Raw genomic sequence first — 24,573 nt, 5'->3', positions numbered from 1 at the left:
GGCCAGCCTCAAAAATCATCACTTGGAAACTCACCTGACCCACAGAGCAGGAAGGCCATCCCCGCTTCCTGTTGACTCACTCATCCCCCTCCCCCGACTCCTCCTGGCCAGAAGAGCAGAACACAGGATCGGAGCCCCCACCTCCACCCAAAGGAGCTCAGGAGGGGCCTGCTAAGGAAAGGAAGGAACGCAGCACATCCCCCCACACACCGCTGTGCACTAGCACGCATCCACCACACCACCATGCGGGCGCGCCGCGCGCAAGACTGCACGCACGGGCCCCGCCGCGGCCCCAGGACACACGCACCTGTGCAGGAGATAACGGCGAACAGCTCCTTGAGGCAGGGCAGGATGGCGGCGGGCTGCGCGCGCCACAGCTGCGCCAGGAGCCCGCTCACCTGCTGGGCCTGCTCCAGGAACTCCACGGCGCCCTCCTCGCCCTCGGCCGGGCAGCGAAAGCGGCCGAGGCAGCGTACAAGCTGCTGGCAGAAGAGCAGGCGGTGAGGGCCGTCGGGGACGCAGCGCGGGTGCCGCGCCAGCAGCCGCGCCACCTGCGCGCAGACCGCGGGGCCCGGGCGCTCGCACACCGTGCGCAGCACCTCGCGCCGCAGCAGCGCGAACACCTCGTCGGCCCCGGGCCCCTCGGGCAGCAGTTGCAGGCAGAGCTGCACGCAGGCCAGCGCGCGGGCGCTCGGCGGCCCGGCGCCTCCCTGGAGGAGGCGCAGCACGCGGCGCGCGCTGAAAAACTCGGCGAAGACCTCCGGGTGGTGGCGGCCGGCCACGTGCAGCAGCTGGCAGCCCACGCGGCGGGGCAGCTCGTCGGCGCCGCTCACGTAGAGGCGCGTACCCAGCGCCAGCAGCGCCAGACACTGCTCGCGCTCCAGCGGCTGCCGCGCCGCCTCCAGCACGCGCCGCACGAGCCCTTGCTTCACGCTTGCCGGGTATGATGATGTCACTACGGCCTCCAGGATCTTGTCCATGGTGGCCAGGCTGCGGGGGACAGGGAGCTGGGTCACAATCTGCCCGATAGGACCGAACACCCCCCCCACGTGGTCCCCTGCATGCTGAGACTTGGGGGCGAGCAGCTCAACCTTTCTGGGCCCCAGATACCTGGGAGGTATCCTAATGAGGTAAAAACACAATGCATGGCACATAATAAGCCCCAGTGGGTTGTAATTATTGCTGAGGCATCTCACAAAGGCATCATCTGAGCCTTCCCCTTTTCCTCCGCCCCTTTGCCTCTCCCCCACCCACACCCACCCCCACCCCCGAGCCTCCCTGACCACCTCGTCCATTCTTGGCAAGGCAGGTAAGAGCTGGATCTAGAAGCTGCTGTCCAGAGCCCTGGCCAAGTCATGTCCTGCAGGAAGATGAGCTCTGCACACACACAAATCACTCCTCCAGGAAGGGAGGGCTGACAGGGCTTCCAGAGATCCCTGTACACTTTATTCTGATGGTCAGCTTCTTGCTCTTTCTCAAATGACCTACCCTTTTCTTCTTTTGTGTTCACTGTGCCTTTCTCCTGAAACATCCTATCTCCCAAGACCTCCACCACGAACACATATTCATACAACCAGGCAAAGTCCTGTTTTCCTCTAAAGCCCACTTAAAACACCTAGACCTTACTGAGAACTCCCTGGACTTCCAGGCTTGAATTCACCCCTCAACTGGATTCCTATAGCCACCTCCATTGGCCGCTTCCTCCACTGCAGCTGGGATCACACAGTGACGGGTTGTACGGATTCGAATCTCCTCCACTAAGGCAGAGCACCTCGTCTCCATGCTCAGCCTGCACAGGGGGCCCTGTCACCTCCCGAGCCTCAGGCCCTAACTCTGGGCTCACTGTGTCCTCCCTGCCACTGGGCGCTTGCACTTGCTTGTCCCACCCTCCCTGGTTGGCTAACACTACGAAACTCTCAGCTCCAGCTTCCTCACAGAGGGCCTGCCTGACGTCCTTGTATGGGTCAAACACCCTGTTAGCAGTTTCAGAGCATCCTATCCTCCTTTAGAGCACTAATCATGAGTACTTGGTTAGGGTCATCCTCCTGCACTAAAACATCCACCTATACTAAAACATAGGTTCCTGAGGGCAGGAACCAAGTCAGGTTTTGTTCACCACGGTATCCCCAGTACCTAGCACCGTGCCTGGCACGCAGTAGGGATCTGCTGAATGAGCAGATGCAGTGTGTGCTGCGAGTTACTGCTGCCTTATTCCTCTGAACCCAAATGGACTTACCTCTGCCCTTCTCCATTTGAGCTGTTTTCTGGAAGACTTCATCCTAAACTGACCCACTTTGATTCCTGACTCTCATGCTGGTTTCCACCGGTTCAGGTCCTAAAAGGCAGGATCATTTCTTTGCTTCTTTTGTTTAATCCTACTCTAGGCAGGACCCAGTATAAGGCTCAGTATATGGTAATTGTTTAATTAAACTTATTGGGTCAGTAAAAACTACTCTCTTAAGACCTGGATTAGGTGTGAAGACATGCCAGAAATTTCATAGATGATGGGCCAGAAACTTATTCAAAACCACAGATACTGTGGGACCCCCAACTATGTGCCAGGCCCTATGGAGACACTCCCTTTTCAGTCCCAGCTCTCCACTGAGACCAAAGCTCCATTACTGCAAGTGTTACAATGTAATGGACTCATTTCTCTCTCTCACCAGACTGTGAGCTCCTCCAGGCAGGGACCAGTCACTGCAGAGTAGGTGCCCCTGAGGAGTTTACTGTGGTTAGAGGGTGCAGCTAGGGCACAGATAGTGGTTCCTGAATGCTGGCCTCACTGCTTCAGAATCACCTGAGCATTTAGTACAAGTTCATATCCCCAAAGCCTGGAATGGTGTTAGACCTTATTCTTTGAGAGTCATCCGGGATCCATTCTGCTGACCATCCAGAATGATAGAGGCTCTCTGAGCCTCTATTTCCACCCTGTAGGGCTGCTGTGAAGACAAATATAAAGGCCTTAGCATGGTGCTTGGCACAAGAAAGTGCTCAGAAAGTGTCAATGCTTTTTGCTTTAGAAGCAAAGTCCTCGCCCTTAGGAGATTCCAGTCTGGTGGTGGAGACAGATGCATTGGTGGAGTGCCAATGTAAGGAAGGCATGCTCTCAAAAGGCCTTTAAAAGTGTCTTTAAAGGTGGGTCTGCCTTCAGCCGTGGTCCTCTATTTCCTGGGCAGTCCCTTGCAGACCATCCCCCAAACCCCTACCCTCTAGACTAGTGGACTTAATACTTCCAACCCAGGCTCCGAGAAACCCTGGTGTTCAGGCAACCAAGGAGAAATCCTAATCAATGAGATATTGACATCATGTGTGGAGGAAAAAGACCTGGGGCAGGCATAAATAGAGTTCTGGTGCTAAGGAAGGCTCTGGAAGTAGAAAGAAAATCAAACTAGGAACGAGGAGTCCTGCATTCAAGTGTGACCTGGAATAAATCCCATTTAGTCCTGCAACTCATTGTGTGACCTTGACCACATAATAGTATAAGCCTCTTTTCTGTAAAATGGGGATAAAAAGCGAGGGATCAGAGGACAGGGAACAATTTCCTGTTGTTCTACTTGATACCTGCCTCATAAGGTGGTCTGTGCCTGGCAGCTGGGAGCTCGGTCAGTGGAGCCATTCTACGAGGGTGTGATCTCCAAGGTCAGCCATGCAGCCTCTGTGCAGTCTGTGGCCTGACCACTCTGGCAAGCCCTGCCTACCCGCCGCCACTCCCACGCAGGCAGTCTGAGGTCAGTTGTCACCATGGTCACCAACGAACCCACTCAGTAATACCTTGGATGCATTCATGCAATGGGGTTTTTAGAGGCATGGACCTCACCTGACCCATCCCAGGCCACAGAAGGGAGGCAGAATAATGCCTGCTCTCCCCATGGCACGGGCGGGGAAGCTGAGAACCAACAAGGGACAAAGACGTGCCTTGGCAGGGTGGGATTAGAACCTGCACTCGGCCTCTCTTGGGGAGGAAGAAGCAGACTGTCACTGCTCCTCGGTGTGTGGCGGGGGTGGGGGGGTGGGGAACTACCTTCCTTCTAGGCTCTGGAGGAGGATACGCCCTGTCAACGCTGGCTCTGACCCAAGAGGCACCTGCCCCATGCCAAATGCAGCAGCAAACAGCAGCCGTGCCCTCCCCCAGAAGAGCCTGAGTCAGAGTAGAAGACTCGGGTTCTCTACCTCAGAATCACCAGGTGACCTTGGGTGAGTCCCTCCTGGGACTCCTCAGCCTTCTCATCTGGAAATGGGGACCATTCTGAGCCTACCACTGATGAGGTTGAGAGGGCAGGGAATTCCCTGGTGGGCTAGTGGTTAGGATTCCGCACTTTCACTGCCACGGCCTTGGTTCAGCCCCTGGTCAGGGAAATGAGATCCCTCAAGTCACAAGGCACATCAAGGGCTAGATACAGTGTTAGCTGCTCAGTCGTGTCTGACTCTTTGTGACCTCATGGACTGGAGCCTGCCAGGCTTCTCCATCCATGGAATTCTCCAGGCAAGAGTACTGGAGTGGGTTGCCATTTCCTTCTCCAAGGGATCTTCCCAACCCGGGGATCAAACCCGGGTCTCCTGCATTGCAGGCAGACTCTTTTACCATCTGAGCCACTAGGGAAGTCCCAAGGGCTGGATAATAGATGAGAAAAGATAAGAGTCTATTCTTGGGACATCTGCACTGAGAAGCAAAACTGATACTGTCTGGAGACAAGGAGACACATACTCCTGATCCAGCTGATTCTAGAAGGAATTTTATCCGTTAACCCTCACTGCCAACTCATCATTTCCATTCTTTCTCTTGAGCTCCAGCCCCGCCCAATATCAGCTCCTTTTTACCTATTGCCTGGACTAGTGCAGTAGCCTCTTTACCAATCCCCGTTTTCCCATCCCCAGTCCAACCTCCACTAGAAGCATGTGTCCTGTAGGAGTACAGAGTCGAGGTCTCAGATCTAGTCCAGCTACTACCCCCATTGTGGCCACAACCATCAAGGCTGGTGTTTTTCTACCTCTCGGAGCCGATGAAGCCCCAAATGGGAGATGACCACCTGCTCACTCCTTAGCCTTTCCCAGCCAGTGCTGCAGCTCCTCCCCACACCCTTGGCTGATATCTCTCACTGCTGACATGGGCAGCCCAGGAGTCCCAGCAACATCCAGCCTGCTCCAGGAGTGGGAAAGCACATGAGAAGAAAACCACGACCCCCTCCCCTGGAAAGCCTAGGTCCCTTTAACTGTCCCTCTTAAGTGACCCTCCGCCTTCCCACGGTGTATTGACAGTCTCTGTTCCTGCATGGTAGAGAATTCATAGTGGGTGAATGTACCCACTGTCCATCACTCATCAACCCCAAAGCACCCTGTGTGTGTGCATGAGTGTGCAATGCTCTGCCTCACCCCCTCCCTGGGCCCCAGATCAGACTTCCCCATCCCTCCCCGTTCTCTCCCACTCACCCTGCAAATATCGGCAGATGAACCTCATTAGATAATAAATTCTATCCTGCCATGCCCCTGCTCAGAACCCTCAAGGCTTTCCCAACCCCTTCAAGGTAAAGTCCAAACTCCTGAGCCTATCATTCAAGTCTTTTCTGTGACACTAAGCTAATATGGGGCAGGGTTACAGATGAACTTGACAAACTCCATTTGGTGGTGGTGAATCTACAGGAATTTAGGCAGTGGGCTTTTTCCTGCTTGACACTTGGGGGACATTTTCTCTGCTGGGAAAGGGCTTCTCTCTTTTCTCTCCTGGCAAATTCTGACTCATTTTTCAATACCCAGGTCACATGACCCCTCCTCTGGGAAGCCTTTCCAAATCCCTCTGCAACTCAAGTCTCTAGGCTTTAGCCTCCCAAGACCGTCTTCACTTCTCTCATCCCTCAGCAGTGGAACCAGATTGATTTTATATCCATCTGCCCCACCAGGTGGGGAACTCTTTTGGGAGGAAGTAGGTCCAATTCCCCTATCTGTGCCCAGTGTCCAGCACAGGACTGGGCCCAGAGGTAAAGAAGTACTAAGTGACAGAGAGATATGTGACACTAAGATGAGATAAAACCAAGGATGTCACCAGAAAAGCTCCTCCCGGGGACAGGCCTGACCCTTGGTCCATTCACTGCCCCCTGGTCAGGTCCAGTCGTGCGTCTCCACAACCCTGAGAATCTGAAAACATCAGCCAAGAGAGACCCTACAGAGGTCACTGGATGGGCCATTCTAGAAATGACTCCAACAACCAGAACTGAAGAAAAAGAAAACAAAGAAGACTGTTCCTGGTTAACTCTCAGGTGGAAAGCGCACAGAATCTCCTGGGACAGGGAAGGGTGCTTCAAGGTCTCACTCAATCTCTTCAGAATCTGGAGCACAGCAACCCCCCCAGCACCCTAGCACTGAGGAGCCCATTTTCTTTCCTCTTTAACCCTCACACCCAGTCTCCCTCCTTTGGCTCCCCCCGGGTGCTGGAGATGTTTGTGGGAGGGAAGAGCGGAACACCAGGCTCTCCTTCCTGACACCCAGAAGCTCTCCATCCCTGGTTCCTCAGGCCTCTGGACAGCAGCATTCCTCTCTGTACTTTTCAACTGAACTTCTACGCAAGGCAGCCCTGGGAAGGATCCCCTTGCCATACTACCGGGAGACCTTCATTTGGGCCACCAAACTGTCACCCCGAAAGAAAGGGAAAAAAAAAAAGGAGGTGGGGAGAGGTTATCAGTAAAAACCATCTACTATTTTACCGAAGGGGAACTGAGGGAAGGAGGTGGGTTATATTCCCATCTCAGAAACACATAAGCAATGGGGGCCACCCCTCACACACTACTTATGGCCGCGCCCCCATCCCCACCCCACCCCAGGCTTTCTGGAAGGGCGGGCACCAGGCTGACATATCCGGGGTCTCCTGTCCGCAAGGCTTCTTGTAGCTGGAGTGCGCCCTGGCCGAGAATGCAGAGAATAGCTGAGCCCATTCCAAGCGCAGGTGGCTTCTTGGGCGCCCCCAGTTTGTAACCCACCTCGGCCCCACCCGACCCGCTCCAGTTATACCACTGCACCTGCTCCCAGCCCAGACTGGGGCTGCGGATCCCACGAAAGGCCAGTGAGCTTCATGATATACTGGGCGCCGGTGCCCTCAACCCGGGGGGGGGGGGGGCGGGGGCAGGGGCGGGGTCTCTATGTACACAATTGATGAGGGAGGAGATGGAGGCCCAGAGAGGGGCAGCTACTCGCCCAAGGTCACACAGCCAGGCCCACTATGCACCCAGACCTCCCGTCTCCCAGCCCCGGATTCTCAGAGCCCCCCGCGCGTGTCCGGGCTCTCGAACCATCAGAAGGATGGTTCAGACACTCCCTCCCCCAACCCGCACACACGCCCCAGCACCCTTACCTTCGGAAGCCTGGTGGCCCCGGCCGCAGGAGTCAGCTCCTAAGGTGGGGAGCTCTGGCCGGGAACGAACCAGGCTGGGCCAGGCGAGGTCAGGGCGGGTCCTTGGCTTCCCCCGGAGTGGGGACGCCCTCCGCCAAGTCCCAGACGGCAGGGATGCTGCTTCCACTGCAAAGCCCAACCTCTCCACCCGGCCCTGCACAAGTCTGTAACTGGGGAGCTCGACTCAGCGGCGTAGCCAGAGGGCTGCGGGGCGAAGTGGGGGGGGAGGGGCGAGGTGCGGGAAAAGGGGCGGAGCCGAGCGGGGGCCACCCCGCGAACCGCCACTCAAGCTGCGTCCCCTTTAAGGCCAGCCGGCCTGAGCGCTGGTGGGGGCGGGGCGGGAGCGGGCCGGCTAACTGCAATGCCTCCCGGGAGATGGAGTTCGACGCCCGGCGCGAGGAGCTACAAAGAGCCTATTGAAGGACTACAAGTCCCAGAAAGCAGCGCGCGGGTCCCGGGCCGCCACGCCCCTGGGCTGGGCTCTGGCCCTCCGCCCCCCTTGCAAAGCTGCGCTGGCCGCCCGCGGAGGGGAGGTTGCTGAGCGAGGGCAGGAGGTGGGTGCGGCGCGGACGGGGGCGTGGGGTGCAGGGACTGCCGGCGAGAGGTCACGGACCCATCTGGGCACCTGTCCTACCGTGAGAAGTCATCTAGCCTACCCTAGCCTCGCCATTCTCATCCGTGCAATGGGAATAGCAACGCCCGTGGCTGCGGGGGAGGGGATGTTTATGGGGAAGAAGGGGCGGAGCTGGTGGAAGGAGCCTGGATGGATGGCGATAGTCTGAAAAGCCCGGATAATAAGGGCCGAGACTGTGGGAGGAGTCCGGTGGGTGGGGCAAGGAAGGGCGGGGTCTCTAGATAAGAAGTGGAACGCGTGTGAGATCGCAGAAGGGGCCGGGGAATGGGTGCAGAGAAAGCCGAGGAAGCAAGCCTGAGTTGGATTGGGTGGAATGAGCCGAAAAGCGTTGGGGAGGGAGCGGTGGAGACGAAAAGATGAAAAGGATCCCTCTCGGCCCTGGAAAAGCCCAGTGTCAGTAGCGCTGATATGACTTGAGTAAGAGGGTGCCCAGATGGGCAAATGTCTATGGATGCACGGAGCATCTTTTCCTTGTGACTAGAAAATAAAGAGCCCATCCTTTGAACCCGGCGTCACACATATGAGTTCATTCAACTCACACCCTGTGAAGACGTCACCATATCTGTTTACAACTGAGGAACCTGAGGCTCAGAGAAGTAAAATGACTTGCCCCAAACCATCCAAGGACTCCTTACTCTCAAGGCACTGCTTTTTTCCCTGCACTGCAGGGAGGTAGAGGTTTATTCCCTGCCATTCACTACAGATTAAATGACGAGTGTCCCGGTCCTTCACAGGTTGTGTGACAGGACCAGCTTCCTCACTGACAACCTCCGAGGCTTATTGTTAGGATAAAATAGGGAGGTAGGTTTGAAAGTCGTTTGTTCATACATTATCTTTCTTGTGAGGAGCAGAAAGACCGTGGAAGAGTAGTGGGGCCTGAGGAAAACCAGAAGGTGAAGCCTAAGGGTGAGTCAAAAGGATGAAGGAAGATTCTGGAAGAAGGTAGAGGATGGTGATGATTGTTGGGAATCTACAGCAGATGAGAGAATACTTTGCTGTGCAAGCCAGGTCAGGTGACTTCCCTTCTCCAGCCCTGTTGGTTGACTTTTCCCTGTTGGTTGACTCCTTCAAAGATCCATGTTTATCATCTGAGTTGGGAAGCACCTTGTCTGTCTGTGAGCACATAATGGCGCAAACAGCATTTGGGCCTTTTAGAGTTACGAACTGGGCAAAGCAGAGCTAAAGATACAGCTGTTGGGTGTGGGGAGGCCAGGAAGGGGAGGTGGAGGGCAGTATCCCCAGATAGTCTCCAGGGCTGTGAGCCAGACTCTTTATCTGGTGGGCTGTGTAAGGTGGGGAAGACTGCTCTAGTTTTTTGGGAGACACATTACTCACTTTGAGTGCTGTTATCCTTGAAGTTTACCTAGCTGTGTTTTATGCATCCCCTACACTTTGGGAGTTACTATATTTACTTCCAGGTAATTACCTGGGCCTTGCCCTGTGCCTCAGATTCCAAACTGAAAATTCAAGAGACTATTTCAAAATAGTTTTAAAAATTCAGGAGAGATTGGTAAACCTCCTATTGGTAGATGACAGTCTGGGACTAGGAAAATGGGGAAAGTTTTCCCCCTTCCCCTGCCTGCCGACTTCTTGGGGTACAGATCCCTGACCTGACAGGGTGGCCAGGCAACTGTCTACTTAAGGAAAGTGAGCTGTGGTAAGGGGTAAGAATAAAATGCTCTGGAGGTGCAAAGAGGGAAGGAATGATTTGCAGCCAATGGGCCTGGCAGATGAATGGCATTTTCTTCACAGTGCAGGCAGAGGGATAGCAGATGCCAAACTGCAGAGATAGGAGAGGGAGTGATGTGGTTGGTCTGTAAAGTAGGGATAATGATAATAATAAGTATCTTCATCTATGAAATTAACATGCATAAAGGGCTTCCTTGGTGGCTCAGTCAGTAAAGAATCCACCTGCAATGCGGGACACCTGGGTTTGATCCCTGGATTGGGGAGATCCCCTGGAGGAGGGCATGGCAACCCACCCCAGTATTCTTGCCTGGAGAATCCCCATGGACAGAGGAGTCAGGTGGGCTGCAGTTCACGGGGTTGCAAAGAGTCGGACACGACTGAGCAACTAAGCACACACACAGTGCGTAGCATAGTAGTAACTGCTCAGTAAACATCAGTCATTATTACTGCCGCTGCTGCTGTTATGATCACCATCATGTGCCCAATAATTGGTCTAGGGCCACACAGCTAATAAGGGGCAGAGCCTGATTCAAATGCAGGCCCAGGTGACACCAAAGCCCACGCACTTTCCTCTTCCCAAAAACATCTGTGAGGCCCAGAAGTGGCTCCTCTTTGTGAACATTCTTGGTAAACCATCACAGGAGTTTCTTTTCTACTGTAGTAGCAGAGACTGGGTTTAGAAGGAAGCAGGGAAAACAAGACCTAAACGGCCATCTTCTCCCAGCCTAGATCTCAGCATGGAGACAGGCAGGCCGACTTTTGTGGTTCCTGTGGGCAGTTTAGTCTAGGTAGGAAGACTACTTGGATGTACGTTCAGTTGCCCTCCACCAACTGTGGGCTATTTTAGCTTAGCCCTGGTTGGCTTCTTCATCCTCCAGAGCACTGAGACGTCAGGAGAAGATCATGAGATGCTAATGCTTCTTAGTAGTAGTAATAACATCTAATATTTATGTAATCTGGCTATTTACTAGGGCCAGGCACTCTGACTGGAACTTTACATCTGTAGTCGCAGGAAAGAAGTGCTCTTTTCTTCCATCTTCCTTCAAAATAAAAATATTCTTAGAATTTTTAAGCCTACAGAAACATTGAAGGAATAGCCTTTCACTGATGCACCAATTCACATTGACAATTTTGTTTTTACACGCATACACTTTTTGCTAAACTATTGAAAAGTTACAGATGTCTTGACACTTGACCCCTAAATTCTTTAGCATGTTATCTCCTAATTATAACATTCTGCACCATAACCATAAGACCATTATCATACTGAAAAAAAACAGCAAGAACTCAATATTATCTACTAAACAGTTGAGATTCGAATTTCTCCAACTGTAAAAAATTACCTCATTTTTTTTAATCAAATGCAGTCAAGATTCATTCATTCATTTTATTTAATTATATCTCTGTAAGCAATTCATTTAATCTAGATAGAGCCCCTCTACCTGTTTAAATTTATTTTAGCAATAACTAGGTTCAACTTGCTTTTTTATTTCTTTTCTGGCAATGTTGTGTACTTATTATTGCATCATATTAGGAGGCATATGATATCAGAATCCTACTATCCTATCCATGAATGCTAAGTTTGGTTATTGGATAAGGTCATAACAGCCTGATCTTTCCATAAAAGGTTAAGTTTTTCCCTCTTGTAACTAGTAAGTGGGCTTCCCAGCTGCGCAGTGGTAAAGAATCCCCCTGCCAATGCAGAAGATACAAGAGACATGGATTCAATCCCTGGGTCAGGAAGACCTTCCTGAGTAGGAAATGGCAACCCACTCCAGTATTCTTGCCTGGAAGATCCCATGGACAGGCAGGCTACTGTCCATGGGGTTGCAAAGAGTCAGACACAACTTAACAACTAAACAAGAAAAACAGCAAATTATGATCTGATATTTGTATATATTGCGGAATGATCACATAGTTACAAAAAAATGTTTTTCTTGTGATGACAACTTTTGAGATCTTCGTTCTTTTGACTTGATCACATTAATCTTTGATGTCTTCTTTGCTGTCTGGAAAGAGATGTTCCAGGCTCACCTTGAACTTTTCCTGTCAAAGTCCTGGAATCACCAGTTTTGCCAGGAAACCATGGTTTCTTTTTATAGGAGTTAAGGTTTAAAAACCAAGATCTCGGGTCAGGTGTGCTCATTGCTACTTGGGGTATCATTTCTAGGCTCTGAGCAGAGCTGAGACATGATAGATGGATGGATGGATAAAAACATAAATAATCATCAATGCCTTGTAGATTGACTGTTAAAACAACTGGTCCTCAGTGTGTAAAAGGAGTAGACTGCATGTAAAATACCTTCATTATGGCGGCTTAGTGGGCAGTAATGTAGGGAATTGCACAGAAAGAGCCCTTGCTTGTTCTAAGGCTCTGTTAGTGTGTGGGCTATTACCTAGGACCTCTGCATCTGGGTTCAGTCTCTTGTTCAGGACCCTGGTTAGAGAAGACCCTAGGCTGCCTCCAAAGGACTAGTCCTCTGAGCAGTGTCCAAACCTGGAACCTCCCAGAGGCCATGACTCAGAGGTCGAGAATGGACACAAAGCCCTGGGCCAGGGATTCATTCTCACTGCGTCTGTGAAATAAAGATAATGTGATCTGTCTTGCCTGCATCCCAGAGTTGTTGTAAAGATCAATATTTATTTTTTTTTAATTGCTAATCAGTCTTTTCAACATGTGTACTGCAAAATTCCTTCCCCTTTTCATTGTCTTAACACCACAGTTTGGAATGTCATTGCTTTACAGTCTGATTTCATACATTACACTAAGATATACTTTTTCAAATACTCTTTTAGATTATCACTCACCAATTTTTCCAAAATAAGATTTTAAACTTTTTTTCTAATCTTTTGAAAAAATACTTTTGGGAGTGGGATTAGAATAGCATAACAACTATAATTAATTTTTAAGTGAAGTGAAAGTGTTAGTCCCTCAGTCATGTCCAACTCTTTGCGAGCCCATGGACTGTAGCCCGCCAGGCTCCTCTGCCCATGGAGTTCTCCAGGCAAGAATACTGGAGTGGATTGCTACTCCCTTCTCCAGGGGATCTTCCCAGCCAAGGGATTGAACCTGGGTCTCTCGCCTTGTAGGCAGATCTCCTGTCTGAGCCACCAGGGAAGAACAGCTTTAAGATACTGCCTCTCAGAATCATCACAGGTCTCTCTTTATTCAAGTCCTATTTATGCTTCAATCTAGTCAAGGCTATGGTTTTTCCAGTGGTCATGTGTGGATGTGAGAGTTGGACTGTGAAGAAAGCTGATCGTCGAAGAATTGATGCTTTTGAACTGTGGTGCTGGAGAAGACTCTTGAGAGGCCCTTGGACTGCAAGGAGATCCAACCAGTTAAAGGAGATCAATCCTGGGTGTTCATTGGAGAAGGGGACAACAGAGAATGAGATGGCTGGATGGCATCACTGACTCGATGGACATGAGTTTGAGTGAACTCCGGGAGTTGGTGATGGACAGGGAGGCCTGGTGTGCTGTGATTCATGGGGTCGCAAAGAGTCGGACACGACTGAGCGACTGAACTGAATAAAGAAATATGCTTCTTTGTTTTCGAAGGGAGCACAGGGGTTTTTTAAGATAGGTGTAATTTAAAAAAAAAAAATATTTATTTACCTGGCTGCAGGACTGACCCGTGGGATCTTTCATTGCAGTGCATAGACTTTCTAGTTGCCCTGCGGCACATGGGATCTTAGTTCCCCAACCAGGGATCAGACCCACATCCCCTGCACTGCAAGGTGGATTCTTAACCACTGGACCACAAGGGAAGTCGCTGGGCAGCACAGGCTTTGAAGAGAGGCCTCACTTGGAATTCTAGCTCTGCTACCGCTAGCTGTGTGATCTTAAGCAGCTGTCTTCACTGTTCTGTGCTTCAGTTTTATAATCCAGAAAATCGAGATAATTATTGTACCTTACCTCACAGCCTCAGTGTGGTGTCACAGTGAGATCATCTACAGGAAAATGCCTCACGTAGCTCGGGACATGTCCTCGGTGCTCGGGAAATGTTGGTTCTCTGCGCACTCACTGGTCTTGCCTGTCAGAATCAAAATGAGGTGGCAGGTAGGAGAGGACAGGTGCCAAACCTCTGCAAGGGGGTTGACTGCTAAATTCCCAAGGTCACTCAGAGCATGGCAGTCAGACGGGCCTGGGCGGGAATCCTGGCTCTGCCACAGATTCTTCAGGGCAAGTCACCTGCCTCTTAGAGCCTCAGATTCTCATTTACGAAATGGAGATAATGTTTTCCTCAAAGGAAGTTACAAGGATTAACTGAGCTAATGTGTCTAATAGCAAGTACCTAGACTCTTGAGAGTCCCTTGGACTGCAAGGAGATCCAACCAGTCCGTTCTGAAGGAGATCGATCCTGGGTGTTCATTGGAAGGACTGATGCTAAAGCTGAAACTCCCAATACTTTGGCCCCCTCATGCGACAAGTTGACTCACTGGAAAAGACTCTGATGCTGGGAAGGATTGGGAGCGGGAGGAGAAGGGGACGACAGAGAATGAGATGGCTGGATGGACAGGAGTTTGAGTGAACTCCAGGAGTTGGTGATGGACAGGGAGGCCTGGCATGCTGTGATTCACAGGGTCGTGGAGAGTCGGACACGACTGAGCGACTAAACTGAACTGCACTGAATAGGTACTCACCAGGCAGTAGCTGTGTCTCTGGTGAGACCTGCGGGAATGGTTTTAAAGGGCATAGTTTTAAAGGAAGACTCTAGAGCAATGCCTTAACTGCCCTTCCTGACAGGACACCCACTCTCAAAGAATTCTATTTCCTTTGTTACAAAGAGGTTGCAACTGGGTGATTTTCAGGCTCTAGAGTGGGATTGCCCTCCACATGGTACCAGGCTGGGCTTTAAGATCCACCACCCCTCATTTGGGCCACAGACTCATTTCAGGAAGGAGAGAATTCCAGCCGCCTCCCAAGTTCCCAGGCCCCCTGACTTTCCCTGCCCAGGTGGATGGTCTGAGGATCTGCCTGGCATAATTTCCTGGTTTTCTCAGAGAGGGAAATGGGCTGATCTTTTTTCTTGGTTCTTTTCGAGTCGAGAGGCAGACTTGGAAATTCTCCTGCTTAAGACAAGTTATTTGTTCAGACACTGGTGGAGTTTCTTTTATATCCTGTTTCATGGTTCAGTTTGTAATTCTCATTCATCTTTTCTAATCTGGCTTTTAAAAAAAACCTGGCTTTTTGTGTTTTGCTGCTTTGTCATTAGATGCATGTCCATTAGATCATGGATTGCTATTGAAATAGCAGGGTTTAGACTTGTGGTGTGTCAGCTATGGAGGGGCTCCAGGCCATCCAGGATCCAATCCCCATATCCTCAGATGTGAGTAAGCAGAGTCCCAGACCAGCCACAGACTAGCTGCCAAAAGACCTACCCCAGTCCGATCTGGGCAGAGAATAAGGGAATGTGCACCTTCCTCTCATGTTAGGGCCTCAGGGTGGGAAGGGGAAACAGTGAGAGGTATTGGACTCACACCGACCTGGATTCAGATCACAGCTTCTCCAGTGACTAGCTCTGTAACCTTGAGCAATCTCTTAACCTTTCTGAGCCTCGGTTTCCTCATCTGTAAAACAGAAATAATAGCACCTGTCTGACAGGGTGCTTGTATAGACATCAAGTGAGGTAATGCAGGTAAAGAATCAGCACAGTAGTATTCTCTATTCTTCTCTATATATTTCTGTTAAAAATAAATAAAATGCTGCTGTGTGTTGGCCAAAGCATTATAAAAGCAGGAAGTGTGTGCTCAGCAGGTGGTAGCTGCTGTCTTGCCAAGCAAGCTGCCTAGCACTATTTTAAAAGGCTGCTTCAGGGATTCTCAAACTTGTGGAAGCTATGAAACAGCCTTTTGTTGCTGTTCCAGCTCACAGCAGCCTGTGCAGGGGAAAGAGGCCGTGTGTCCTGGGCAAGTCCTCAGTCTCCTGAGTCTGTTGTTTCCTGTCTGCCTAACGGAACGATGGCTGCTTTGTAGAACTGCTATATGAATTAAAAGGGCTGGTGGGTAGTAGAATGCTCAGTACGTGTTCATTCCTCCCTCCCTCAGCCCTTCCTCCACGGTTCCTGCAGCACCCACCGTGTGCTCGGCAGTGAACACACAGGGACAGGAGCTGGGTCACCGCTGTCACAGAGATCACAAACCAGGCAGCGGTTTTCACAAACAACTTTCATCATAACCCACGTTATGAAGGTACACTTTATATCACCTTCCAGTTCCTGCCTGTCTCTCTCTCACACACACACACACACACAAATGAAACAAAAGTTACACAACAATATATATAAAACTGGTCATAACCCAGTGTATTATATTATTCATGACACAGTCACAATTTTGTTTTTTTTCCAGTTTATGAAGGCATAATTTTGTGCAGTAAAAGTCACCCTTTTTAGGTATACAGTTAACATGAATTTCTATAATCTTTATACAGTCATTTGACTACCACTACATCAAGATATCAAATATTTCTGTCAGTCCAGAATATTCCTCCCGTCTCAAGATATCGAATATTTCTGTCAGTCCAGAATATTCCTCCCGTCTCAAGATATCGAATATTTCTGTCAGTCCAGAATATTCCTCCCGTCTCTTTGTAGCCAGTCTTACCTCCAGCCTCTCCAATTACTAATCTGACTTCTGTATCTATAGTTGTGTCTTTTCCAGAATGTTGTATAAATAAAATCATACACCATGTGACCTTTTGAGGCCAGCTTCCTCCACTTAATAGGATGCTTTTGGGACTCTCCTGTGTTGTGTGTCAGTAGCTAGTTGGCTTGTATTGCTGAGTCACAGTCCATTTGTCTGTGACCTCTTTTGAGTTAATTTTTCATCTGTGTTGCAAGATATGAGTTGAGGTTCTTTTTATGCATATCGATGTCCAGTGATCTTCGCCTTGAGAGCGCTAGGGAGGAGGGCCAAATGCAAAGCAGATCATTACATGATTGATTACATGATGGAATGGTGGGCTGTGCAAGGGACCAGAAGCCCCAAGAGGAGAGCTGGCAAAGTGGAGGTTTGGGGATAGATAGAGGCAGTGACTCATAGGCTGAACGCAGAGAAAGTGGAAAAAGTGAAGAAGGGTGGTATAAGGAGAGCAAAGGCAGGGCAGGGGAGGGCGGATGCCGTGGTGTCAGGACAGCCGGAGCATAGAGTGTGGGGAGAGGTGGGATCGAAGGTGAGATTGGATTGCACACAGTAGTCAGAGCAGGCAGCACTGCTTCAGGAAAATCAGCCTGCAAATTGAAGTGGAAGGTGGACAGAAAGGAGACAGGGAGCCACATGAGGGTACTGGGGGAGTGGGGGTGAGCCCTGAGCTCCAGGAGTTCCTACAGGGACAGGTTCAGGGAGACAGTCGAGAAAAATGTTAGGGATGCTGAGTCAGGGCTGCCTTGTGGGCTCACGCAGATGGGTGGCTGAGAAGTCACAGCAGGATCTGGGGAGGAGGAACTCTTTGTGAGGCTTCTGGTATCCACAGAAAATCCAGGTGGGCATGTCTCAGAGGCAGCTGGGTACACAGTGGGGCTGGAGCTCAGTGGTGAAAGCCCTCGCCATCCTCAGGGAAGCTCCTCAGCCTTGGGATGCCAGTTCCTGCCCCCTTGTGTCGTCGTGGCTTTCAGAACGAGCCTGTGGACTCGCCACGGTGGGCACCGGGCACTGTGACTAGGAAATAGGGGCTGGAAGGGCTGACTTCTGTGATTCCTGAGTCTGTGGAGAAGAGCACAGGGAGCCCCCTAGTCTGGGGTCAGGAGATTTACCTTCTTTTTTTTCTCAGTTGGAGGATAATTGCTTTACAACGTTGTGTTGGTCTTTGCCATATAGCAACACAAATCAGCCATGGGTATACACATATCCCCGCCCTCTTGGACCTCCCTCCCACCTCCCACTCCATCCCACCCCTCGAGGCTGTCGCAGAGCACCAGGCTGAGCTCCCTGCACTATATAGAAACTTCCCATCAGCTATCTGTTTTACATATGGTAACATGTATTTCAGTGCTACTCTCTGTAGTCGTCCCACCCTCTCCTTCCCCCAGTGCGTCCATAAGTCTGTTCTATGTCTGAGTCTGTATTCCAGGAGTCAGAGACCTCCTTCTAACCAGCCTTGGCCCAGACTGCAACTCCCGGCACTGCCCTGGATGAATGACCAGGAGCCGCACAGCAGGGCGCGGGGGCAGGAAGGCGGGTGCTCTGTTGCTTTGCATGCAGAAAAATAGGACTTTGGGTGCCCATCCAAGGGCCCCGGTATGCCCTGTGGCACCTGATTGTCCTCCCCACCTGCTTTGAGCTCTTCAAAACTGATGTACTTAGGAGATATGGGGTTTGCAGCCCAGAGAATTGTCAGGAAAGACAGCCCAGCCCCTCTGCTGCGCCAAAGCCTGCTCTTTCCTTTCCGTGGAGCTCAGCCACTTGACAGAGCCTGGGCCTTAAAGAGAAAGAGAGACTGGAAATTAGAAGGTGCAGATTACTATCTAGAAAGAAAAGGAGATGCTAGAAGGAGAAAGCAGATGGCCCACTCCTGGGTCCAGCTCCTGCCTGCACCCCCTGGAGGGAAAATTGGTCAGATTCGGGCCCCAGGCCAAGCATACACCTCAGCTGCAAGTCTCAGCAGCGTGGTAACCGCCCCTTCCTAGGAGCCCTCCCCCACCCTTCTCTGTTGGACACCCCCCTTCCCCCCACCCAACCCCCACCCTCCACCACCGTCTCGCAGCCCATCTGCTCCAGGCTTCTGTTGATGATTTTGTAACTTCATCATGGGCTTGTTTCTCTTCAGACACTCCAGATGGCTAATGCCTTTCTGCAATATCAAAGTGCCCCGTTGGACAGGGACAGAATCACCGCCCCCCCACCCTGCCAAAGAATTGGGTGGGACAGCCAAGAGTCCTCCACACCCAGCATGGTCACCACCCTCTGGAGTAAAGCGGTCTTGGTGCAGTTGGGGCTTCCCTGGTGGCTCAGATGGTAAAGAATCTGCCTGCACTATGGGAGACCCAGGTTCGATACCTGAATCCGGAAGATCCCCTGGAGAAGGGAACAGCCACCCACTCCAGTATTCTTGTCTAGAGAATCCCCACGGACAGAGGAGCCTAGTGGGGCAAATAGTCCATGGGGTCGCAAAGAGTCGGACACGACTGAGAGACTCACAGGTTCACAGTGCAGTCAGCCTCCTCAGAAGGCAGATGTTTGGTGACAATTGCCCTGGCCTGCTTGCTACCCCTGCTGGGTGACTTTGAGGGAAGTCCCCCTGCTTGGACCTCAGTTTTCCCATCTGGACAGTAAACATGCCAGAATTCATTCCAGGCCTACTCCTGCAGCTCTTGGTACACTGTTCTTCCTTTTTTCCATCCTTCCTTCCTTTTATTTTATTCTTTCTTTACTATTGAGGTAGAGTTGATTTACAATATTAGTTTCAGGTTTACAGCGTAGCAACTCAGGCTTTTTATAGATTATACACCATTTAACGTTATTATGAAATATTAGCTGTACTCACTGTGCTGTAGCTGGCCATTTTCCTTGTCACTGCTGGTTGTTGCGGTCTCCTCTGCCAGCCTGGGCTCTTCTCAGGGACAGCACTGGGACCGATTCCTACCTGTGCCCCCACACCCAACGTTAGGGAAAGACTCCTGGATTCACTGCACAAGTTGACTCCTGGGAAGGTATCATGTTAGGAGCAAAAACAGTACATCCCCTGATTTCTGGACCCTTAAAGAAAAGTTAGAATCCAAGACTTCAGGTTGAAGGAGACTCGCCAGCCATGGACACTAGAGGCTGTGAGGTCAGTGGGGGGATAGTGGGGGAGAGTTTTAAGGAGTGGGTAAAGAGCCCTCAGGAAGGGTGCTTGGTGGCAGAGGCCTACATCCGCACTAACCACAAAGCAAGGTTCAGAGGAGCCTGGGGTTCCATCATGGTAGGAAAGGGCAAGCCGTCAGGATCCAAGGGCATCTTCATGGCCAGGCAAGTCGTCATGGGAGGGTGAGAATCCAGAAGGAGCGTCACTGAGAGTCCAGAGGGCTGAGTGACCCATTGTGGGCCTAGAAGATAGATGGAAATGGTACTAATCACAGCCATTTGTTGTGCATTCTTTTAGATAGAAAAATAAATAAGAAGGCGACTGATACCGCAGAAGGAGAACAGGGCTTGGAGTTCTACACCTCGGAACATTCGTTAAGTACTGAGAATGGCCCAGTAGTTGGCTCGTAAGCGTGAATACATTTTTCTGTCTTGTATAAAGGCAGCTAGGCTTGAATCCTGCAGGACCCTTCACCACTGTAAGCCTGGGGAGTGAATCCTGGCAGTTTCCCTCACAGTGGGGATGATTGGTGATATTGTGTACGTCAAAGGATAGTGTGTCAGCAAATATATGTAAAAGCAGCCCGCATAAGATTCAGTCCAGGAGCATTTTCTGCCTTGCCTTAGACCAGTGGTTCTCTGTCCTAACTGAACATTTAGAATCAGCTTTAAAATATATCAATGCTGGGGTCACATGCCACACCAATTAAAACAGTCTCTGGAGGGTGGGACCCAGGCTTTGCTCTTTTCATTTCTTTCTTTCTTTTTTTAACTCCCTTAGTGAACCTAATATGCTTTAGATAGTGTGACAGTTATTACCCCTCCAATTGTTCATCCAGTTATTCATTCATTTCAACTCCAAGGACGTACAATAAGAAATTGAGAACCGTGACTCCCCAGATTATGGATTGGGTGTTTGTGTCCCCCAGAATTCATATATTGAAATCCCAGCTTCCACTGGGGTGGCATAAGGTGGTGGAGCCTTTGGGAGATTAGGTCATGAGGGCTCCACCTTCATAAACGAGATTACTGTCCTTATAAAAGAGACTCCAGAGATCTCTCTTGCCCCTTCTCCATATTAGAACACAGTGAGAAGACAGCCCTCATCAGGCACCAAACCTGCCCCTACCTTGACCTTCAACTTCCCAGCCTCCAGAACTATGAGAAATAAATGTTTGTTACTAAAGCCACCCAGTCTACAGTATTTTGTTATACCAGCCCCAAAAGACTAAGACATCAGATATGGTTGGGTAATGGTCGTTTCTTTCTTTTCTCTCTGTAGGTCTATTTTCCTGTACCCCAGCCTTCCTGCCATGTCTGACCCCATCACGCTCAATGTCGGGGGGAAGCTCTATACAACCTCACTGGCAACCCTGACCAGCTTCCCTGACTCCATGCTGGGCGCCATGTTCAGCGGGAAAATGCCCACCAAGAGGGACAGCCAGGGCAACTGCTTCATTGACCGTGATGGCAAAGTGTTCCGCTACATCCTCAACTTCCTGCGAACCTCCCACCTGGACTTGCCCGAGGACTTCCAGGAGATGGGCCTGCTGCGCAGGGAGGCCGACTTCTACCAGGTGCAACCCCTGATTGAGGCCCTGCAGGAGAAGGAGGTGGAGCTGTCCAAGGCCGAGAAGAACGCCATGCTCAACATCACGCTGAACCAGCGTGTGCAGACGGTCCATTTCACCGTGCGTGAGGCACCCCAGATCTACAGCCTCTCCTCTTCCAGCATGGAGGTCTTCAATGCCAACATCTTCAGCACCTCTTGCCTCTTCCTCAAGCTCCTCGGCTCCAAGCTCTTCTACTGTTCCAATGGCAACCTCTCCTCCATCACCAGCCACCTGCAAGACCCCAACCACCTGACTCTGGACTGGGTGGCCAACGTGGAGGGCCTGCCAGAGGAGGAGTACACCAAGCAGAACCTCAAGAGGCTCTGGGTGGTGCCAGCCAACAAGCAGATCAACAGCTTCCAGGTCTTTGTGGAGGAGGTGCTCAAGATCGCGCTGAGTGATGGCTTCTGCATCGACTCTTCTCACCCACACGCTGTGGATTTTATGAACAATAAGATTATTCGATTAATACGGTACAGGTAAAAGGACCCCAGCAACACTGGAGGGGGTCTTCCCAAAGCCAGGATGTTGGAGAGTGTCTCACCGGTGGTGTGAAGCAGGGTACCATACTAATCTGCATTAATCGCATAGCAGGACTTGATTCCCCCCTGTGATGCAGTCCACCTGTAGGAATCCGTGTGTCCTCTTGACACAGCCACCTTTTTCCTTGCCACTTTGAGCTGAAGATGGGCAGTTTGCTGTAAGTGAAGTCTGCCATCATGTCCTACAGGAGGGCGTAGGACTTCCTGGTTAGATAGAGAATAGCACTTTTCCCTTGGACTTCACCTCTCTCTGTACCATGAGGCACTGCCTGCAGCCCTTCCTTTGGTAGAGGGGGTGAAGGGAGAATAAGAGGCTCCCTCTGGTTTCTCGGGACAGGAAGTCCCCAGGAATTTCCATCCTGCCTGCCCCTCCATCGCTGGGATGTGGCCAGGACCTGGGGCTTGCTTGGCTGGCTTGGAAATGAAGTAGGTAGTGGGGGCGGGATTTGAGCTGGCCTGGTATAGAGGAGTGAGTCTCCAGGCAGCGTTCAGTAGATGGGGCTGTCCCTCTTGACGGGGCCAGATCTAAGCATTTGGGGATTCTTGGCTTCAGAAATGAGCTGCTAATCCCTGTGAAGATTTGAAAGTATCTGGAGCCACTACAATGAAAGGCACTTCATAATGTGGCCTGATCCCTGACTTCTTTCTCCAAGAATTTGAAGTGTCATTGAAACAGATCCTTTTCAACAAATATATTATGCACTCTCAGGGATGGAAAATAATTCAGCAGTCAGTTAGTGCTCTCCCACCCCAAGCACACCCCAGCACATTTGAGGCTGAGGGCTTCTCCCCTGTACCTTCAGGAGATAACTATCTCTGCTTGCGTACTCTCAGCAAAGAACATCCTTCATCCCCACGGCCAGCCCTTGTCATGGCTGGCTGTTAGAAAGTCCTTCCTTATCTTGAGCTGAAATCTGTCCTCCCACAACCACTTTCAGTTCCTGGTAGACCTTTCCTCTCACCCAAATGTGTATTTTCTTTTTCAGAATAGTCACTTTGAGAGGCCACATACCTATTCTGAAAATATTGCTACTTGGAATTAGGATTCCCCTTGGGATCTGTCTTCAAAACCAAGGTTAGCCCCCTGACATTCCCTGTAAGTCATCCCTGTCCCTGTAAGTCATCCCTGTTTTTTATGGCTTCACTTTGTTTATGACCCTCCCTCCTCACCAGACACGACCCTGCATAGCTTTTGACCATCTTCGGGTAAGTTTGAAGATTGCTGCCCCAGAGGAAGGAAACCAGGGTCTCGGCAGTGTGTAGCAAGGAGCCCAGGAATGGTTCTGAACCATAACACTGCCCTTGGAGGAAGTGTCCAGCCCCTGTAACACTGCTCTGAGGGATGTGTGGTACTGTTTCTGTGCATAACCAGCCTGTTGACTTCCTTGGGGTGAGACCCAGGGCAAGACACCCTGAGCCACCACTTCCCAGGGGTGATAAGCAGTGCAAGTCTCCAAACTACACGCTATGATTCATCCCTGGAATGAGGGTGACCTTGGAAGTCCCACAGTCTTCCCCAATAGGAGGGGCCCTCAGACAAAGCCAGAGACGCCTGGTGCCACAGGTACCCCAGGGGATGGGCTGAGGAAGGAGCTTGTGTGTTCGGCTGTGGGAAAGGCCACATCCCTTACGTAATAAAGGTCTTTCCCCCCCAGTACAGTGGGACCCCTGAGTCTCATAACTGTCCCAGGCCACCAGACTATTTGGGGAAACCACTCAGGAGAACCCAGATGAGACCAGCCAGCAGAAGCTGTGACCACAGCAGAGCAGTTTAAGGAAGAAATCTCATAAATCACTACTGTCCCATGTTCCTTTTCATAAAAATTCTTTCTCCGTCTTTTTGGTGCTTCTTAATTCAAGCAGCTTGACTTTAGAGAAAGCACAGGACCTGTGAAGCCACTAACTTGCTGTGTGACTTTATGCAAGTCACTCACCTCACTGAGCCACCTGTTTCTCCATCTGTGAAATGGGCATAACAGAAACCCATAACCCTGTCTACCTCACAGGGCTGTTGTGAGGATCAAATGAAATAATGTGTACGAAAATACAGTATAAATGATAGATGGTTGTTATTGTTTTGTGTCTACATATAAGGGGAAAAACCTTGGCTTTGGAATCAGGCTGACCTGAGTCTGAATTCCGGCCCCATCGCATGCTGTGTAAACTTGGACAAGTCCCTGGGCCTCCCTGATTTGTTTTCTCATCTGATGACCACCTCACCTCCCAGTGTTATGTGACCTGGTTGTGTATGTGAAAATTCCTAGCTAGGCCTGGCACAGAGGAACTCAATAAATGAGTTTGCTCTCTTAGAAGTAATGACGGATTGTTGTGCCGAAGACACCACAAGCATATAACAATTTAACAAGCCTTCTGGGGTACCTGGTATATGGGCCCTGAGGATGGGAACAGTCACAGGTAAGTTCAGTGTGGAAAAGATTAGAGGGCCTCACCCTGGGCTTGGGAACTTGGGGAAAGCAAACTTAGTTCTCAGAAAGGGCTTAATGGATGGTCGAGCTGGGCCTCTAAGGGTAGGCTGCACTGTAACAGGAAACACCGTGAGCCAAGGCCAGGGAGCCAGGCAGGGTGGGTGAGTGTCCACTCGGGGCCATAGCAGAAGGGGAGCCACAGGCAGTGCATGCAAGTGCACTGCGCACACATCTCACTTTGGTGTGTGCAGCCTCCTGCTTGGCGCAACAGATAATAAGCCTGCAGGCGGCCCCATCCCAGAGGACCAGTCAGGGTGGACTGGGAGGCAGGTATGCGCTTGTCTGAGCCCCTTACTGCCCTGAGCGAGACCCAGTAGTGATCAGTGATCTCAACTGGACTCAGTTTATTTAGCCTTTTACACAGATGAGAGCTTTGTCCCAACTAAAGAGCACTTCTGGACGCAAGACATTGTCAGCTCTCTGTTCATTCCCTGGGCATGCAGAGG

General features: G+C 50.9%; 2 protein-coding genes across 2 annotated transcripts in view; one reads left to right on the top strand and one right to left on the bottom strand.

Annotated features, from left to right (window-relative positions):
• Positions 1-7,545, bottom strand: part of USP35 (ubiquitin specific peptidase 35) — a 69,777-nt gene extending 62,232 nt beyond the window's left edge. The window contains exons 1-2 of the mRNA XM_088832340.1: positions 7,340-7,545; positions 308-990 (exon numbers count right to left, since the gene is read on the bottom strand). Of these exons, the coding sequence (XP_088688466.1) occupies positions 308-980 (673 nt within the window). The 5' untranslated portion in view covers positions 981-990; positions 7,340-7,545. The remainder of the gene's footprint in view (positions 1-307; positions 991-7,339) is intronic.
• Positions 7,546-7,896: 351 nt separating this feature from the next.
• Positions 7,897-23,881, top strand: KCTD21 (potassium channel tetramerization domain containing 21). The gene is made up of 2 exons (XM_055416081.2): positions 7,897-7,932; positions 20,769-23,881. The coding sequence occupies exon 2, from the start codon at positions 20,800-20,802 to the stop codon at positions 21,580-21,582; it is 783 nt and encodes a 260-aa protein (XP_055272056.1). The 5' UTR covers positions 7,897-7,932; positions 20,769-20,799; the 3' UTR covers positions 21,583-23,881.
• Positions 23,882-24,573: the final 692 nt, after the last annotated feature.

The sequence above is a fragment of the Moschus berezovskii genome, chromosome 25 (genome assembly GCF_049115385.1).
Source record: "Moschus berezovskii isolate FMDL1 chromosome 25, NW_MosBer_1.0, whole genome shotgun sequence".
Classification (NCBI taxonomy): Eukaryota; Metazoa; Chordata; class Mammalia; order Artiodactyla; family Moschidae; genus Moschus; species Moschus berezovskii.
Note: the sequence above shows the minus strand (reverse complement) of the source record. Positions and strands in the feature narration are given on the sequence as shown.

Bases quoted from the DNA above. Each gene is read 5' to 3' on its own strand.
- KCTD21 (XM_055416081.2), top strand. From the start codon at position 20,800: ATGTCTGACCCCATCACGCTCAATGTCGGGGGGAAGCTCTATACAACC.